Consider the following 20,537-nt stretch of genomic DNA (forward strand, 5'->3'; position numbering starts at 1 on the left):
AAGAGTTCATACATGCAGAACTGGGATCCTCTCTGCCAAATACCACTTGACAAAATAATACAACACAGTCTACACCATGCAGCAGGAGCGAGGGGCAGGAAGGCATGCAGGAGAATTTGGGTTACAAATGAAAACAACTTGCTGAAAAACCCTATTTATCCCACAAAGAAGAAGGAGTCCTGAAGAGAATCTAGTTTGTCAAGGTCCCACAAAACAATAGAGAAAATATACCACAATTTAAGTGAAGGCCATGAGCAAAAGGAATGTGGTAACAGCACCTGTGAAAATTAACATGAAGGCAAACATTGTTCAGACTTTCAAACAATAAAACATCCAGGACCTAAAATTCTATGTGAGAGAAATTAGTTTATATTTCTCACTTCAGTTTTGCAATTACAATCTTATCTAACATTATGATTGATTCATATAATATTATGAAATACTACTCTAACCTGTAAATGTCTATATATATATATATAATTTAATTTCTTTTAGAAGAAATGAATCAATAGGAAAAAAATTACAAAAAGGTGTTAATTTTTGACAAAAAGCTCATTTGTAACAGACTATTCACATATGTGAATTCAAGTTACTGAACCTTCAATAGAGAAGTATCTTAAACATTTGAAACTTGAAACAATAAAAAGCCAAAAAATTAAAGTGACAGAGTATCACGATGCATTTTTTCTCTTCAGTTATCCTGACATTTCATGATGACTAATGCAACCTGCAAATGCAGTCATCAGATCAGACATAAGCAATGTTGTAAATTTAATGGAACTTACGTGGAGGAACGAACTTTTGACAAGAGTTTCTACTTGATATTTATCTTTTTAAAAAAATTAATGTGTCTGCTAAGCATAATAGAACACCAATAGTAACATTTAAAGAAATATTTTTAAGACAAAATATTAAGGCATTTTATTTTTTATTCAGAATTCTGCCCATAACATCAGAATGGTACATTCTTAATATTATAATACACTGTCAAATTAAAAATATATCAAAATAATTTACAAAAATTAACCTGTTCATTTATAACTAATTCATCATAACAAAACAACCTACATTGTCAAACCACATGGATTAGTATCTACATCTCGTGGAGACAAGTAATTAAGACAGAATCATTAAGGTTGGAAAAGACTTCCAAGATCAAGTCCAACCTTTGACCAAATACCACCATGCCAACTAAACTGTAGCACTAAGTGCCATATCCAGCCATTTATGGAACACTTGCAGTGTTGTGGTGGTTACTCCACCACTTCCCTGGGCAGCCCATTCCAATGCTTGAGCACCCCCTCTGTGAAAATATTCTTCCAGATGTCCAACCTGAACCTCTTCTAGCACAGCTTAAGGCCATTTCCTCTTGTCCTGTCTCTAGTTACCTGGGAGAAGAGGCTGATCCCTACCTTGCTACAACCTCCTTTCAGGTAGCTGTAGAGAGCAATAAGGTCTCCCCTGAGCCTCCTTATCTCCAGGCTAAACAATCCCAGCTCCCTCAGTCACTCCTCACATGACTTACTCTCTCGACCCTTCATCAGCTGCATTGCTCTTATCTATACAAGCTCCCACACCTCAGTGTCTTTCTTGTAGTGAAAGGCCCAAAACTGGACACACCACTCGAGGTGTGGCTTCACCAGTGCTGAGTACAGAGGGACAAGCACTACCCTAGTCTTGCTGGCCACACTATTTTTGACACAGGCCAGGATGCCATTGGCCTTCTTGGCCACCTGGCTCACGTTCAGCCAGCTGTCATCCAGCACAGAGGATCTGACTACGCAGGGAGTTAGCACTGCAACAGTGACTTCAAGGTACACTGTTACAGGGCACCCATAACCTCCACTGCCATACACTAGCTAGCACAGTGAGATAAGCACACTAGAAAGTGTGCCATGGATGTTCCTAACCTCTTTCATGAATGAGTCCTGGCGGATTCAGCTGCAGCACTTTGAGACATTACTGCTCAGCTCCCAGTACTGAACCTCCTATGTTTATAATCCACAATGCAATCTTCAATGTAACAATCACTGTGATTTTATTAATCTATTTGCACTTGACTGCCTGAGTTATCTCAAGATAGAGCAGCCATGGCAGAAGGTTGTAAGTAGGACAGGTAGAAAACTTATCTTAAACCACTACAGATATACTCACTTGGAGCTTCACTTGATAAAAGCTTATTGTGGCCTGCAGTGAATTCTGTAATACAAGATGCTCTGAAGATCCAATGACAGAAGCGAATCCTCTGAATAAATCACTTTGTTGATGAATTTCAACAGCAGGCCATTGAAAATAGCTATTCTAGTTTGAGTGGTTTATTTCCAGCTTTTAAAGATACCAACTTGGAACAATCACTCTAAGGTACACAAGCATCTAAACAAACTTACTTATACATGATACATTAAGGTGTGCTTTTATTACCCAATCATTTTATTCAAGTAGAAAAAGAATAATTAAAGTGACAAGACGCACTCATTTTATTTGCTCCCACCTTTCACATTTTCCTAGCTCAAGTTTAACAGATTCAATCAAATGATCAGCAGGCTGCCAAGTTAAGAGAATAATCAAACAGATCTTCAAATAGCTATGGAACAATCCTCATGATCCTGGAGTTCTATTACAAATGAATCCTTCTTTCTCTAGACACAGAAAGTGACAAAACCCAAAACTGTAGATACCTGTCATACTCTAGGTATTCAACTGCTCCTTTGCAGGGATAAATGTGCTACAGGAAAGGGCAAGTGCACAGCATATTAGTGACAAAGAAATCACTGTGACTATGATTCATAACTTAACTTCCACTACAGAAACCAGGTGACAGGAAGATTTCCAATTGTCTTCACATCCAGTCAGAGTCAAACAATATTCCTTGCTTGCATGTTCTCTCTATTCAAATGTATTCTCAGCTGTTGTGAAACAAGTCAGAATGGTCCATAAGGAGATGCCTCTTATTTCTTCATTAAGGCTTTGAAATAGTCTCCACTACTCTTCAACGCCCCTTCCTTGCCTGTCAGCATTTTTACGCAATTTTATTTTCAAGAGAAAAGAAAACCTAGACTAAATCTTAGAAAGAGAATTAAGTAGTCTCGAAATAAGTCTCCTGTGTAGAGTCATAGTTCCAGCCCTTTACTCGAGATTTCTGACAAATATGTTTTTAAATGGCAAAGCAAAGGTCCTGTTCAATGGTTACTATTCATTACTTTTAGCTACTCAGTCCTCAGGAAAAGAAACAGACCATATGAGCCCTTAGATGCTTGAAACAACCATTTTAAAAAGTAACTCCTAGGGAACCTTAGCACTTTCCTCTTCTAAACTGAGATGCTAATAGGACAAAAGAAATCAAATGCAATCTACTACTTGCTCAGTTGGTTGACTTAGCAAAGGGCTAGAAACCATGAAGTGAAACTGAGTGAATCCTGGAATTTTATTACATGCAGCACCTAGGAAAGAAAGAAAAAAAAATTATAACATGCTACATTTGGGATTAGTGTCTCTGTCATTGTATTTTATCATCTAAAGACCCAGTTACGAATTCTACTACAATGGTGTAATTATTCTTTTACAATCTGTTTAACCCAAGACATCTTGAAGGTATTTAAGTTAAAATACAGTACTACTGGCTGCTGTAGTGCAATTAATGCCCTTATAATACAATTCAAAAAAGTAATGCAAGTTAGGAAAATATCTCTCTCTTTCAGTCCTGATTAATTTAATGAGTTCCTTCAACACTAATCTCTTAAACACAGAACTATGGGAAGTAAGAGATCAAAGAACAGCAATAAGCAGTCTAACTAAATAATCCATGTTGATTAGCAAATTGTACTTCATACTGATCTAAGAGTTCACTAATGAGATGCCTGGCACAATGACTGCTCTTGGAAAGCTTTGAAGCCATGCTTAACATTCACGTTCTCCCTCCCTTATGCCACATCTAGGGAAAGCATAAGAATTCTTTAAAGCTTTCAAATTAATCATACGCAGTCCTGGAAAACACATCAAGGTTATAAATATTTTTGATTGTTCCTAAGCCTTCCATAAATTTTGTGTAAATCCAAGACATCAAAATGCAAAGGAAAATTACAGTATCCCCAGTTCACACTAGGACATAACTGCCCTGGTAACCAGCATTTAGTACTACAAATGGCCAGTATTACTGCAGTCCTCAAAGAATAAAGACTTCTGCTTTAAAATCCACCTTCAGTTTTGTACTTCTGTGATCTAGTAAGGGTTAAGCACCTTTGCCTGCAAAGCAAAATACATACCATAACTTCCAGTTGTATTGGCACAAATGACAGCACCAAAGAACTTTGGAGCATACTTCTGGATTCTGGAAATGACTTTCTGACAGGCTACTGTTGGGTCTGTTCCCATCCTCATATATTCCACAGCTTGATAACTAAAAAAAAAAATCGACCCCATACCCAGACAGTTAGCCATACTCAGGTTATATATTTTAAAATACCACTGAAGAGACCTCGGTTTCTTTGAATAATGAAAACACACAGTAAGTAATTTTTAGGCCATCTTGTATTGGCAATTATTACTCAAGTTCTACATAAAGAGTCATTAAAAGCAGGACTGAAAGGAATTGCAAGATGTCATCTATACCATCTATTGTTCTGTGGTAGGACCAAGCCAAGAGATAACTCTGATCATTTGCAGAAGAGGCTAAGCAAAAGATTAACAGCTTCTTTGCATCCTTTAACTAAAGAGTTAGTGGGTTCTATTTTTCATTGAGTTTGACATTAGAAGTGATCACGAGTTTTCAAAAAGGCTAATGTCAAGAAAACTTTTTGAAGAAAACTGATCTCCAATATTACCTTACTAATAAATTATTGATTTCAGTAACCATTAAAAAAAATCTTTCAGAAAAAAATTAGGTTTCTGAAAACACCAAAACTGACATGTTTATTTTATGAATATGAAGGTACAATGTTTAGATCGAGACTTTGAGACACTTTTAAATTTTTGGCAAACTAAGTTGAAAAAATATCTTAGTTTAAATGAAAGAGAATCAAAATGAACTTTCTTTTTATCTACAGTATCATTAGGCAAATGACTATATGGGAAATGCTGGAGATGAATCAGTTGCATTTCAAAAATGTCCTCAGAGGTAAAAAATTAGTTTTGTTGCCATTTTCTTTCAGAACCTGAAGATTAAATGACAACATATGATATAACTTACAAGCAAACAACATTAGATTGCTTTGATGAAAGACGCATGTACCAACACCAACTCCTGCTACACTGAGAGATATACAGACAGCATTACCTACAGGTGTTATCAAAGTACTGCAGAAAAGAACTTCTCTTGCATTTTAGACTTCCTATTATCTTTGATTTATTCTAACAATCAAATAAGTTCAACTTATCTGAAAGATAACTGACCGAATATAAAGCTATATTTCACAGGGGTCTCTTCACTAATCAAAAACTCAGTAAGAAATTACTATCGCAAAGAAGGCAGACAGCAAATATTTAGCAATTTCGCCCTTTATTTGGCACTTCCTTCACTTCTGGCAGGTCAATTTTAGTCTTTGTTTCCATGTGGGAATATCTAAGTAACATGGATTTAGTAAAAATCTTTATCTACAAGGAAGCAGTGATTAACCATCTAGGCTGAGTTGTTTTCTAAAACCCACTGGTGCTAACACAAAATGCTTTTAAGCGTTACAGCCAAATACTTCAGGCTGCTAAAGTGTAATATCAGTTTTTATTGACTAAGCTCATGGTGCAGCTCAACTAACTACTGCTGTTGTTATCCGCCATGACAGGATAGATAATTTACTTCAAAACTGGCTTGGAACAGCTTGAATTTCATTGAGGACATTTGTGAATATGCAATAGCTAGCAGGCATTCTTAGCTGCCAGAGTTTCAGAAAAAGCACCTGAGCTTCTACATAGTCCTTCAAGCATCAGAGCCCATTATGTTCAGCATGGATTTCCATAACTCATTCCTGAGACCAACCCACAAGGATGACTCTCAAGACTCAGTGATGAAAACAGCCATATTTTACACAGTTTATAGAACCACGATGATAGCACTAAAACACCTCAAATTAGATGCAATTACATAGGATTGTTGTGGTGACACCCCACCTGAATAATCTGAGACCCACGCCTCCTCCTCTCTACAATTTATGATACTTATTTCCCACATAATAAAACACTCTGGAGGAGAAAGCTAATCAGTTCTGTTAAAAAGCATATAGGCTGGAAATATACTCATTACCTTCTGCCTGTTTGCTCACAGGTTGGCAGCATTAAGGAATCTGTCATCAAGATATTTGTCTCTTCTTTTAAGACACATTATAACAATAACTTAATACTGCTACTGTTCTTTCCTCTTCCACTCCTTCCTCTACTCCCACTTCAGCAGCAAGTTACAGTGCCTTTTTAATCAGTTACTTCATTTGCCGAGTCCACATTTTCCTGCGAAAAGCTGGCAAAGTCTGCCCTAAGGACAAACCTGGGTAAGAAGCGCATCATAATGTCACCATCCCCAGTGGCTGCAGCTCCTCCAGCTGTACTGTCCGCATAAGATCCCGCTCCAGCTATCGGCGAATCTCCAACACGGCTGTAGTGAACAATGGAAAATAAAAACCCAACTTTGTCAGCCTTATTGCCTCCAGCTGACTTAGCGTCAAACCCACAGGAGAACAGAACAGGTAAAAAGGTCACTCCACAGCAGTCAGAAGTCTTATCTTAAAACTACCAATATGAGTGATCTGTGATATCCTAACTGACCCGAGGCTTAATCCACCTCCTATGCACAACTGTTTGTTATTATACTGACTATAACTAGGCCAGTGAGGTTTAGCCTGTGGGCAACAGTAAGCAGCTGGGGACATTAATATGTTCAATAACTTGTTGCTAAATCCCGAAGTTGTCTGACTTGGTTAACAGAAAAGAATTCTAACTGGGTAAAAAAAGTATCTCAAGGATAAAATACAAGCCTGGGGCTCTGATTTTAAGTACATTTCTTTGGAGACTGTGCACCTCTCCAAAATGCTTATTTGTCTCTGGTGCCTTGCCTTATAAGTTGTCTCAAAACTGTGCCAGTTGTTTGTGTCTCTGTATGGTGAATTAAGCCAGCTGAAAAACAAGCATTCCCTCAAACACACACAAATCATCTTGCAACTCAATCAGCATTAGGATTTATGGCAGTGCACAGAAATAAGTAAGGCCATTTTGTGATCTTAATGTTAATGTTTTACACCATGGCAAGCTTAACATAGGAACAAGGTGGAGAAAAAACTTTTTGTAAAACCAGTGATACTAACCCTGGAATTTTGTGGACTGCACCATTAGTAGATGTCCCAGAAACAACGGTTCCACTCACACCAATTATAACCATACCTAAGATTTTCAACAGGATGAAACATATTCAGAAACATTCCTAAAAATTTATTTAATTAATACTATGCTTATAAAAAAGAACCACAATGCACAGACTATTCAAATTACTGATATACTGAAATACAAGAGTTGTACTCTTAAGGAAAACATGTTCTTTTTTAAAAGACATTTGGAAACTTTTAGGATGCATTACAAGAGCTCAAAAAAGAATGTAAAATAGTGAGTGCCACACTGTTCAGAGCTGTATGTTACTTCTGCCCAAGCAGGCACTGCCTCCTGATATACATCTATGTTAAGCAGTACAGAACAAGCACCTGGTGTCACTACATCAAGCACCAAGGAAATTATAAACAGTGCTTGAAGGAAATTTAAAAAAAAATCAGAAGGATGAGCTTAAATTTGGCAGATCGTGACATACTGACTACCAAAGTAACTTGAATTACATGACAGGCTGGAAAAATAAGAGAAACAAATCTTACTTTTAGGCACTCCATCCTAACACATAAGTAACAGAATCTTGAAACTACTATAAACAGGAAATAATTACTATATGAAATACTTTTCTTTAAAATTAGTATGATTTAATCTATAGAGAAAAAAATCAGCATCAGGGTTACCAAAAGTTGTTACCAATAGTATCATGGTTCTGAACACTTCTTTGTGAGAGGGTCTGTTCTTCTTTATAAGTTACTTTTCCAGGCCGTTTATATGGTCCACAGGATTTTGAAGAGTCTGGTACCACATTCTGTAAATATTTTTTGATTTGCACGAATAATATATTATACTTCAATATCGATAAATTTAAAAATACTACAATCAATACCTATAATCTGCCATACAGGATGCCCACTACTTAAAACATACAGCTGTACTGAAATACCACAAATTGTTTTGCTTAAAGACTGATTTCTGGTATAATATAGTAAAAAGGTTTACCTACTAGAAAGTTATGTTGTTAAAATTAAAGATTTTCCCTTGCTCAACTGAGTGGTCAGAAAAAAAAAAAAAAGTCAGCTCATTCTTCAATGACATGAAGAAAATTTTCAAATCAAAAAACAACCAGACAAAATGAGTTTGTTGTACTAATGTCAAGATATTATTGTCAAGTCAGCATCATACTCAAGATATTTTCCCAACTGAAAATATCTTGAAAATTAAAAAAAATCAAAACTGAATTAAACTGGTTCAGCAATGCAGCATTCCATATTCAAGAAACAATGAATACAGTGTACAAACATGTAGAAATCTGTAACATCCAAAGCAAAAAAAACCCCTCCAACGAAGCCAACCTCGCCACAGCAGGCAAATTTAATGGACAGCTGCACTAATCTGATGTATTCACAGGTCTGCATGAAGCCTCACAACGAACTATTTAAAGACCTTAATTACTCCTGTAAAATTCTCTTTCAGAAATTTATACATGCATCAAAAAATACACACACTGCTGTGTTTAGCTTCAGAAGTCCTGCCCCAATTAAGAACTGGAAAAAAAAATAATTGCTACACCAAAACACTACTGCAGCAAGGTCAAAACCAGCAGGATCTAAGAAATAAGAACTAGACACATACAATTCCCAAGTCTACCAAATGCTTGGTAATTCCAAGCCTTTTCTGTTTAATATGCAAAACTTCTTTTTCTTCAAATGTCAAGTGTAACTTCAATATAAGCTAAAAGGAAGAGGCAATTGCTGCATTACTGACTTTCTAAACCCCCTCTTCACTGCCACCGCTGCACTGTACCTTCCAGTAGTTTGGCTGACAGCTTTGATTAAGCCACTCTGAATACAGCGAAAGTGATTTCTGGGTTGTTAAATCTTCGTATGGAAACCCCATTCTTACAGCAAACAGGGAGGCTTGAAAATCAAGAACAAAACAAAAAAACCACATTGATTTATTCACAGATTTATACATTTTATGATAATGCATTCATGTTATGCCTTTTAAAAATCAAGAAATTCTACATCCTTTATGGAGACGAGAAATAAGCCTTCATGGAGCAGTATCAGCCATTAGAGTGATGTACAACTGCAGTAGCAAACTCTCCCTTCATTGGCAATATCAAATTTCTTCAATTCGCTATAACTATGTTAATACATATAAGTTTTACCATTGAAAGAGAAACAAATTCAATTCTGTTAATCAACTGGACACAAATAAACTGTAGGAAGAGTGGTCTGGGCTGTATGGGTCACAGAAATATTTAAGTAAATGATACAAATATATTTGCCTTAAAAAGCTAGTCTTTTATAAAATGTAAGTAACCCAGCAGCACAACATTTGCCATTAAAACACTGATACTTGAAGAAAGCAATCCACCAGCTTACATCATATTACACTTCTTCCTTGCAGCTTGAAAAGTGACAGCTTGTTTTGAAAATTAATATAGTATGAGCCAAGGGAGCAAAAGAAATACCAACACAAGCAATGAAAGAATGCTACACTTCTAAGAGTAACTTTTATCGTTAGGCAAAGGGAAAAGAAAAAAGATCAACTGTTCTTTCATCTTTTAGCTGAAAATACCTTTGATACTAACCAGTAACAGATACTGTTGCTAGGTTCTGATGCCTGAATTTATATTATCAATCCTTGATAATAACGTCACTATAATACACAGCTGAACAAGCTTATCTACTCCAAGAATTAAGAGAAGCCTTGAATTATTTCTGGACAGCTTTTCTATGTTTTTCTTAAAAACTGACACAATTAAAGTTCCTTAGCACTCAGAGGAAAACTGACAGCTTCAATTAAATAGATATTTATTTTCCCATTTCTAGAACAAATAGGCAGGATTTAGGGTTTTTTTTTTCTTTTTAGGATAAAATTGTGCTTGTGCATGTTTGTCAGGAATTCTTTCATAACTTCTGAAGCATTGTTTCTACTCCAGAAAGCAGAGTTGGTCGTTTTTACTTTCTGAACTTTTTACTTGGATTATGGTTTAAATATTGATAGGAAAAAAAGAGAAAAAGGTCAGGCACAATGACACTGAAACTTCCCTATCTATTAGAGACAAACAAGAAAATTTCTTGGCAGACAATAACCAAAATAGAGGTTTTTTTCCCTCACTTGTAATCCTCCTACACTGAATATCCCTCACCACATTCAGTCTACATTGATATACATGTGCTTTATTGATTGTTTGCTAAGACTCACCCCTAAAGAATTAAGACAAAAACCAGCTCTTTTAACAATGCAAGAATTGGTGAGTGTAGTTATCTGTATCTGTTCAATGAAAGCTACACCACTGCCATGAAGTAGAACCCAAGGATCTACAGGGTGGTTAGCCTCTCCATGATCACTGAGAAGAAAATGGAAAAACTAAGCCTGGAAATAACATCTGAGCACATCAAGGACAAAGAGATGACTAGAAAATTAATGCACGTCACAGTTTGCTTCCTCCTCCTCTCCAGTGTCAACCACTCATAAAAATGCAATTTTAGGAGGCACAAAGACTTCTCTGGATTATATCGTTAAGTATATTCAAATAAAAGTGCCATTTAGTTACTGGGAGAAAAATAAGGAATAACCTCAGCAATTTTGTATCTTGAATAAAAAAATGCCTGCAGAGACTATATGCATTTATATGAAAATAGTTTAATATTCTAGCTAGCTCTTCTGGTGAAAATGTAAATATTTTTATTTAGAAAATAAACTGTTCTTTATCTCACATGCATTTTTTAAGATTCAAATGTATCAATCTACACCTGATGAAGACAACTAGTTTCCTTTATCCAAGCTCCAATTTCCACAGAAAATACATTTCTTCACAAGAAATATTCTTCCTCAATTTCTCCACTGCTTTGATTAACTCACTAACATTAAACATCATCTCCAATTTTTACTCAGATAAATCTTTGGCTTTTCTGTCTTTCTTTTGCCACTACTGATAGACAGTTTCTTCTGAGGAAGTTCTCACTGGCAGCAAGGACTCAGCATAACAACCTTGTCCACATGCCTCCATTATGCAAAGAGCTATTTTCTTAGGTTGGAAAACAGATTTTAGATCAGCACTTTAATTCTTCTGCTTCTTCACTTTCATTATCTTTTCCGCTAAATCTACTGATCAAAGTTTAAAAATATTTTGGTAACTAACAACGATGGGGAAATGAGTATGATGAGTATTTCTTCCTCTGCTTTTAACACCTGACCAATTTCTTTTTCTGCATCACCTGTGAAATTTCTCAAATTAAACAGAATCTGCACGTCTCTTTTCAAACACGTCAAACAGCGTCCTCCCAAGATCGCATCAAAAAACTGCTGTTGCACTTATTTCTGTACATACTAATTTCTTCAAGAAACTTTTAGCTTTTCTTATCAATTTCAAAGCACTTGAATCACCATTAATGCTCAGATGTCAACTTATCTCCAAATTTCCTCCTGAGCAGGTACGCACATTTTCAAAGTCCTTAACTGTGAGCCAAGAAACCTTCTGCTCACTACTCACACACCTCCCTGGAAGGTACATCTCTTTTTGAAACTGGTATTACTCTACCGACAGCAGCCTGTATTTCAAAAGCTCAACCTCCAGTTTGCTATTGCTCTTTTGCTGTGCCTAAGAGTAGAGCCTCTAATGTAATTTTTTTCATTCAAGTTCTCACTAATATTTTTAAACTATGAAATGCAATTATCATGCTCAAAATATACCAAAGTAGTAAAATGTAACTGCAGTGTCTATTAATTCTGCCATTCCTTAGAAAAAGTTACTCCATGGTTTTAAATGCAACATTTACATCTAACGGTTTCCATATTGTCTTTTAATAAATCATCTTTGAAAACTCAGATATCAGTGATATTAGCAAAGCCTTGGGATTACAAGTTAATATTTGCAGTTAGGCTGGTGGGAAAACCATAAAACTATGCTTTTTTCTTCTAAAAATAAACCTATTTCATACACACAGAATGGGCAAATAAACACTTCTGAGTTATTTGACTAAATTGATTTTATTGTCAAGTAATTCTTCCACCTATATAACCAAGATTAAAACATGGCAATTTTAGCAGGAAGTGTTTTAGACAAGGGTATGGCTTGGAAACAGTTAAAGGAATAATTACCTGACTCTCCCACTAATAATGTATGCTTAGTGTATTCAATGACCTTTCGTGCTACACCAATTGCATTTTTTACACGTCTGAGATCCGCAACAGCCCCAACTTCCATAGTGTTGCTGGAAACAGAAAATATTTAAAACTTATTAAAAATATATGAATAATTGCACATCTTTTTATTAGACAAGATCTGTTCTCATCTAAATCAAAAAGCTTGCTCCTTTAACATAATGCTTTAATTGTTCTATGCCACAGACTGATGGCATCACACTAGTAGGGAAAAAATTCCTGTGTATATTGTTTCCTTTCACAGGCATGGAGATGTTGCTCAAGTAACAATAACTCCATCTACAGTAATATTTTCAGTAAAATAACTATTTTGTAACATAAACAACACACTTGCAATTACTCTTTAACCAGGACAGCTTTAAATAGCAAATAAATTACAGAAGACAACTCCTCCAGAAGGGAAATATTTATGGATTGAATATAAAGGGAAAGCTAACAATGCTACAAACCATCTCCTTTGCAACTTCTATATCTAGAACTGAATTACCGCACTACCTATGAAGATTCATAACCTACTCTTCCACCACTCAGTATTTTTCCTAGTTCCACAAGTTAACATATAACTTGTCCCATAGTGAGCCCCAAAGCAACAAGATCCTGTAACAACTCTTAAATGTGCTGATATAGGGATCATTCTCTCCTCCATGTAGTTTCCTTACCCATCCATAATCATTGCGTCCAGAGTTGTTTCTCCACTTTCATCCGGGCTTCCTCCGTATCCCACACTCCCATCGCACTGATCAATCTCACACTGCCCACAGCCTCTCTCAACCGCATCCAGCTCAGAACCTCCTGACTCCAGTACTCTCCAAGCTGTAATCAACACAAATCATTAAATGTCACCAGGGAAAACAGTTCCACTACTACTTTAAAGAATGTTTTAAAGATGGACACAATGCAGATGCACTACATAAGCGGATAAACAAAAGTAAACCGTAACTTACAGATGAAATAAAGTCAAAATATAAATATAACTGAAAGAATGTAAAGCATCACTTTTTTAAATATTGTTTTTCTTTCATATCTGTTTAGTGTTTCTGACTGAGGAACAAAGTTTTTCCTCTGTTATTTACTAACAACCATCACAACTTCTATACATCAAATAACCTTCTGTGCCCAGAACCAATCATTACTTTATCACTGCTTGTTTAAAGCCTTCTGGGAGGAGAGAGAAGGGGAAACAAAACTTTCATCTTAGAAAAAAAAAAAAGACCAAAAAAAAAAAAGCAGCCCTCAAAAGCTTCATATGAGAATAGCAAGTGTCCAGCTGCAGAATAAAAAGATCTAAATCTGTATCAGTAACTACGTAACCATAAAACCAAAGTGGAAATGGTATACAAGAAATTAGTCTCCATTCTCCCGTCCAAACCTTAGTCTTCTTTAGAATCTAGATCACGGTGCAGTTTTGTAGGACATTACAGACATGCCAAACGACACGGCTTGAATATGCTGAGCCTGAAGGCATTGCACATATGAGATTTCACAAGGTTGGACCCAGGCAAAACCTTCCAAGGCACAAAAGCTTGCTGGCACTGATAGTTGCTGTCCTCCTTCCTCCTTGTGCTCGCTCTGGTGCTACATCATCTGACAGACCCAGCACAGGGGAGGCAGCAAATGCACACAGCTCTTTTTTGCAGCAATAAACCATCCCAAGAAGCCTTACCATCACAAATGCCACATGCAACTGCATGAAGCTTCCTGCACCAGGGAAAAAGTAAGACTTAATGCCATGCATCCAACTCCACATATGATTGTCTTTTATTACAAACTTCAGTGTGAGGAGTATTGCTCCAATTCCTATTACCGTTATTGCTGTCAGTAGCCTTAACACAAACTTTCAGAAGCTGCAAAAGGCCTTGCAGTTTTCAGGAGTATATTTTATTTCTGACCTATACAAGGCTTTATAGGTAACCCATTTCACAAGCAAGAATTCCAGAGTAAGGCATTATTTACAACTCGACTACGATAAAATAACCCGCAAGTCTTTTAAAATCAGTACTCACAACTAATTTACATTGCCATAACAAAACGTGCTTTGCCTGTCAATAACACATCACAAAACACCGAGCTCAAAAAAAAATAATATTCATAACTACCTAAATCCTTGGGGGGCAAGAACGAATCTCAAAAGGGCACCTTTAAAAAACACTGCAAAGAGGCACAAGAGTGCAAACCACATTAGCAAAAGTATGCCCTTAATCTAGCATATCTGCATTTCATAACCCCCCTCTCTACTGATTTGTTTGGTTTGGTTTATTTAAACGCGTTTTTCCCAGCTCGGAAAGTTAAACCATTTGCTTGCAGGCTCTCAGGCCACACCAGGACTCGGCGTCAGGGAACCACCAGTGTAAAGGCAAGCTCCTTCCCATACGAGGGGTAACCTGGCGCCTCGGCGCCCGAGCCCCTTTCCAAGAGCCTGCCCGTCCCTGCGGCAGCGGGGCTTCTCTGACCCGGGACAGGGCAGGCGGGGAGCAGAGCCCGGGCCCGCTGCACCCAGCGCTGCTTGACGGCAGCAGGGTCACAACTCGCTCCTTCTTGCCACCACCTACTCCCGGATCCGCCTGGCGGCCCCTCCCAGCGGGAGAACGCACCAGGAGGGCAGCGAGCGGCGCGGCACAGCACCGCCCCACCCGCCCCAGTTCCCCTCCGGGACACCTGTCTCCGCGGCCGTCCTAAACGCCCAGGTGTTGATGACTACAGGCAGGGCGGCGGCTGAGGCTGCGCCCGGTGGCGGCAACACGACGAGCAAGAGGAGCGGGACGACCAGGACCACGACGGCCGCCAAACCCCCGCGGCGCCCCGCCGCCATCACCGCCCGACCCTGCCCGGCCCGGCCCGGCCCCCGCTGGGCCGACACCAACCAGGCGGCGGCGGCGGCGCAGGCGCGCAGGGCCGGGCCGCGGGGAGCGCTGTGGCCGCGGGCGGGTGTGGTTCCGGAGCTCGGGGGAGCGGCGAGACCGGCCCTGAGCAGCGCTGTCATGGCGAGGGAGAGCTTAAAGGCCCCAGCAAAGACCGAAGTCCAGGGCAGATTAAAATACATTTTGTATTTCATAGAATCATAGAATGGTTTGGGTTGGAAGGGACGTTGAAGATCATCTAGTTCCAACGCCCTTGCTATGGGCAGGGACATCTTTAACTAGACCAGGTTGCTTAGAGACCCATCCTTGGGCATTTTCAGGGATGTGGCATCTGCAACTTCACTGGGCAGCCTGTTCCAGTGCCTTACCACCCTCTAATGACTTTTTTCCTAACATCAAGTTTAACCTACTCTGTGTCAATTTGAGCCCATTCCCCCTTGTCCTGTAACTACATGCTCTTGTAAGTAGTCTTGCCCCATCATTCCTGCAAGTTCACTTAAGGTACTGGAAGGCTGCAGTTAGGTCACCCTGAAGCCTCTTTTTCCAGGCTAAAGAATCCCAGTTCTCTCAGCCCTGCCTTGTAGGACAGGTGCTCCATCCCTCTTAGCAACTTGGTGGCCCTCCTCTGGAGGTGCTCTAACAGCTCCATGTCCTTCCTGTGTTTGGAACCCCAGAGCTGGATGCAATACTTGATACTCACCAGAGCAGAACAGAGGGGCAGAGTTACCTCCCTTGACCTGCTGGCCACACTTCTTTTGATGCAGCTTTTTTATTGTGTGTCTGGATGCGCGTTACAGCCAGCCTGCTTGTGGGGGGCCCCAGCCCACTGATGAGATTGCTGGCAGTGCTGGAGTGTGGGTGCTGAGCTGTGGCGGTGTTGGGGGGCTGTGTGTTTGCAGGGCTGTGGGGTAAGGGCTGTCTCCTATGCTCATGAGATTCACTTGCAACATTACCTGACACCTTGTTAACATGGATGTTTATGTCAAAAGTGCCCTATGGTACAGAGATGTTTCTGCAAAGGGCATGTTTTGGAACCTACTACAGCGAAATAGTTTAGGGAAAAACTTGTGAAAAGCCTTACTTTATAGAAATCATAAAATGCATACCAGGTAATTTCTTAATTCTGCCTCTGCCATTCCAGCTTTTCGTTATAAACCTTTAGCAATAGTTTAAAGCCATTTGACCCGTTACCATAGCACTCTGACAGTTTCCAGGTCTATAGCCTTGCCTGCTGTAAGCGTAATTCTCCGGTTTGTGTTCAGGGCTGGTTATGTTCAAGGAGTTGCTGATCATGAACCAGATATTACTTCTGAGCAACATGAAAAAGGTGACTTTTACTTCTACCAGAAGACGTAGATATAAACTACGCTTTTTCTTTCAAATACTCTTTTGGCTCACCCTCATTACTCCTTTTCAATATATGATGGCCCAAACTCAATTACACTTTAACAGCAATGTCGCTGGTGGTGTATTTGTACTAAGAGGGGATACTTGGATCCAATGTGTGACAAGCTCAGGCTTGTAAGCATGCCTACATTTTGAATGCACCCAAGCTGGTTTAAAAAGCCTGAATTAATATTATTTTTATTATAACAAAACATTCCAAATACTTTGGAATTAAATGGTGGCCACAAAGGAAACGTATTATCTTTTATTGCAGAAGTCACAAAATAATTAAAATACAGTATTAGGTTGGACTTTACTAATACGATGGCCTTGGTTTCAGCTAGTTCCCAAAAGCAAAACTACAAGTAGTCTAGAGAAACCTTTAGTCAGGTAAATACTGTTAGCTGATTTATTTCTGATATTACAGCTCACATTTCTGTCATGTAGTTTTGTGTAAAGCTGTTAGGCAAGGGAAAAGGGTCAAAATACAGATACGAATTAATGTTAGCTGAAGGTAAATAGAGGAAAATATTTTCAGGAAATTAATTTAATAATAAGTAAAAAGAAAAGTATAATCAGATACATTCATAAAATGGATACATGAATAATATTTTTCAAATACGGTTTTCTTTTGGCAAGATAAAATGGAGTGTTGTGAAAGAAAACCACTTTAATGTGGATGTCATTCAAATACAAGTATTGACTGTAATGGTTGCATCTGCAGGCTGAGCCTGCACAGCTGTGGAGAGAATGTTTTGTATGAGCTGAAACAGCATAACATTATGCTTTGAGGCTCATGTAGAAAGTCAGTTGGTTTGATTTCTGTGGCAGGCTTTCTAGCTGGCTTTCAAATGTGAACGACTTCCTGCTAGAATAAATGCAATCTTGAGTCTATGCTTTACTGTATAGAGTTATTTAATATAATATTTTTTTATGCTGTGTGTGAAAACACACTAAGCAAACACTACGCTCAGATACAGTGTATAAAATCAACAGCAAGGTCAATAAAACCCTTGTTTTACATGCTGGAAGCTAAGGAGAATTTGAGAAAAAGCTGTCCAAGACAACTCTGCAAGTCAGTTCTGCTACATCCATCTGGGCTCTTGATTTACCTTCTGTCTCTGACATAACATATTTTAAAATTGGCCTTTGGGTTTAAAAATTCTTTGTATTTTCATAAAGATTACCTGTTGTTTTATACAAGTCCTTCCTTCATCAGCAATGGAAATACACCTTCATCTGTTTATCCCCCAATACTTAATGTTATCTTAGAGACTGTGGCTAAGATAAATGATTATACCAGAAGACTTTTGTCTCTGCTGCTAAAAAGCAAATCAGTGTTTCCACAAAGAGAACTTTTGTTCAAATGCGTATGCATTGGAGGAATATTCTAGAGAAAAACTTGTATGGACAAGGGATTACTGAGAGGATCTACAACAGACAACACTAACTGAATGGCACTGAGTAATTAATGAAAAGCACAGGAAGAAATTCACCTCTTCTACTGAGAGGGTCTGTTCCTACAGTGGCCAAATTCTGACCTCAATTATATCTGTGTGACCTTATCTAGCACCATCTGTTAAAAAATGCATGCCCAGCTCCTTTTTGCTGTCTCAAATTTTCTGAAAGTGTGCTTTGAAATCTAATTAAGTATCGTAGTTATATCTGTAATTTGTTTACATTTTTATCTTGATTTTACTTACACTATCTAATATTAACACAAATACATGAAAAGCAAATATGAGAATGATTTTCTTGATAAAAGTAATCAACTGTGTGATTTCCATTTACTAATTAAAATATATTTTTAAATAATATGTGTTGTGGTTTTCTATTTTAAGTAGATTTGTAGAAGCACTGTTCTCTCAGTTTTTAAAATTCTTTTTTTTTTCTGTTTCAATTCCTTTTTTTTTTTGGCTTCTTAGAATACACATATTCTTTCATTCACTGAATGACACTGGAAAGGATGAAAATATTTATTCATAGTGAACCCCATTCATAGTGACCATCATCTATCTTTCAAGTCTAGTAGGAAGGACCCTTATGCCTTCTCTCATGCTTGAGAAGAGCTATGTGTAAACATTTTCAAAGCTACCTGGTTATCCTCACCTGAATCCTGCATACAATGTATAAAATTTGAATCACACAATTATCCAGACCTCTGCTTCCCATACTGTTTTCATGCCTTCCCTAACAATCCTTTTCCATGTGTTTTGTGTTCTCTTCCACTTCAACTGTAAGGTCTTTTGGGTGTGGGTTGTCATTTCATTTCAAGTTTGTACAGTGTATAGCATCAGTGTGTCCTACCTTAACACTCTCTGATCTTTGACAGTATGTTAATGAGCATTAATATCTATAATGAGAAAAAATACAGATGCTAATTGTAAAACCCAAACGGTCATCAATAATAACAATATTAGTCAAGCTTCCATTACTAAATTTCCTTTTGCTACTACTTTTTTTAAAAATTCAGATTATAAGTTACAGTAGCTTCCTTTCCTACCGTATAACCTCAAAATAACTATTATATGTCACAGAATAATATGTTCTTACATTATTCTTTTGGTCTGTTGTTGCATTCTGTCTGAAAACAAGTTATAGATAATATATTTCCTTTTAGTAATTGCTGTACTGGTCCACTGCAGTAATAAAGTTGTCATATGGGACATGTAATGGACCACATTACATTGTTGGAACTGTTTTTTTTATTACAACTCCTTGTAACTTTATGATATCTTCATAAATGTGATCCACAGCAATAATAAACTTGTTGGGCAAATACAGCAAGTTGCTGTTTGTTTCCACCATGTCTGAAAGGTATCTTGACATTGTTAAATGAGCAGACTTAAAGCTTTCAATATTGGAAGGAAGTTAACCACAAACTTATCTTATACAAATATTAATTGAGAAATATGACAACTTGCAATGTCTATATCCGTTTCATTTGATTTGAGTATGCCTACAAAAAATTTTTAACAGGATTCTCACTTAGTTAGGATTATCTTAGCATAGAGGGTGTATCAGTACATGCAACACTGATATTTTCGTGGTTAGAATATGGAAAAACAATAAATAATTGCTTCAGAAGGTAATTTATAGCATATAAGCCCCAGCTTTGAATAGAAAATTGTGTGATGTCTCTGCACAGTGCTTTTCCCGAGTTTTTCATCTGTAGTCTTTGTTAGGACACACTAATGCCATTTTATGGGGTTTTTTCAATGTATTCCATTGTACAAATCAACCCCTTTGTTTTGTACTGGTTTCTGTGCCTCTTACTTAAGTTCACCCACATAAAGCTCGCTAAGGTGTTACAGCCCCATAATGTTCAGTGTAAACTGAAATTTCAGTTCAACTGTGGTTGAAAAACTTTGAAGGTAGATTTTAAGAATGGTGCTGACAAGTGGTAAAGAATTAGTCTCTACTCCGTGATGTTCGAACTGGATATATACAGCACTGCAGTGTTTCTAAACCACTAAAGAAGTGTACAAATCAGGTCAAAGTCATTTTGAGAATCTGTTTCAGCAATGTACTAGCCATTCAGTTACTGTCCTTTGCAAGTTCCATTGGACTCTGATGGTAACCATGGGGGTTAAAAGTTTTATTTTATTTATTTTTTGGCTTCAGTCTGACAAATAAGTATCTTGAACAAAAATCCTCTTGATACCATTTTACCAATTAAGATGAGATACAAAGTACAGAAAGATGGGATGCAAAGTACAGAAACACAATGTTATGAGCTATGACTACATTTTTAAGTTCATTTTTGTGCCAGAAATTGACTTTCTGTACTGATTAAATCATAGGATATAATGTCTAGAGACA

At 37.7% G+C, this 20,537-nt stretch overlaps 1 protein-coding gene across 1 annotated transcript; it reads right to left on the bottom strand.

Moving 5' to 3' along the window:
* Positions 1-911: 911 nt before the first annotated feature.
* On the bottom strand, positions 912-15,302 carry AGA (aspartylglucosaminidase). Its single transcript, XM_017816562.1, has 9 exons — positions 15,127-15,302; positions 13,131-13,284; positions 12,409-12,521; positions 9,100-9,212; positions 7,990-8,104; positions 7,284-7,359; positions 6,470-6,577; positions 4,263-4,396; positions 912-3,440 (listed from the first exon to the last, which is right to left on the bottom strand). Exons 1-9 carry the CDS (start codon positions 15,278-15,280, stop codon positions 3,340-3,342), a joined length of 1,068 nt encoding a protein of 355 aa, XP_017672051.1. The 5' UTR covers positions 15,281-15,302; the 3' UTR covers positions 912-3,339.
* Positions 15,303-20,537: the final 5,235 nt, after the last annotated feature.

Source organism: Lepidothrix coronata, unplaced genomic scaffold (genome assembly GCF_001604755.1).
Source record: "Lepidothrix coronata isolate B3197 unplaced genomic scaffold, Lepidothrix_coronata-1.0 Scaffold56, whole genome shotgun sequence".
NCBI lineage: Eukaryota > Metazoa > Chordata > Aves > Passeriformes > Pipridae > Lepidothrix > Lepidothrix coronata.

Bases quoted from the DNA above. Each gene is read 5' to 3' on its own strand.
- AGA (XM_017816562.1), bottom strand. From the start codon at position 15,280: ATGGCGGCGGGGCGCCGCGGGGGTTTGGCGGCCGTCGTGGTCCTGGTC. The intron at 6,578-7,283 runs GTTAGTATCACT...TGTTCACTACAG, and splicing joins GCAGTCCACAAAATTCCAGG to CCGTGTTGGAGATTCGCCGA. The intron at 3,441-4,262 runs GTATGTATTTTG...TTTCTTTCCTAG, and splicing joins CAATACAACTGGAAGTTATG to GTGCTGCATGTAATAAAATT.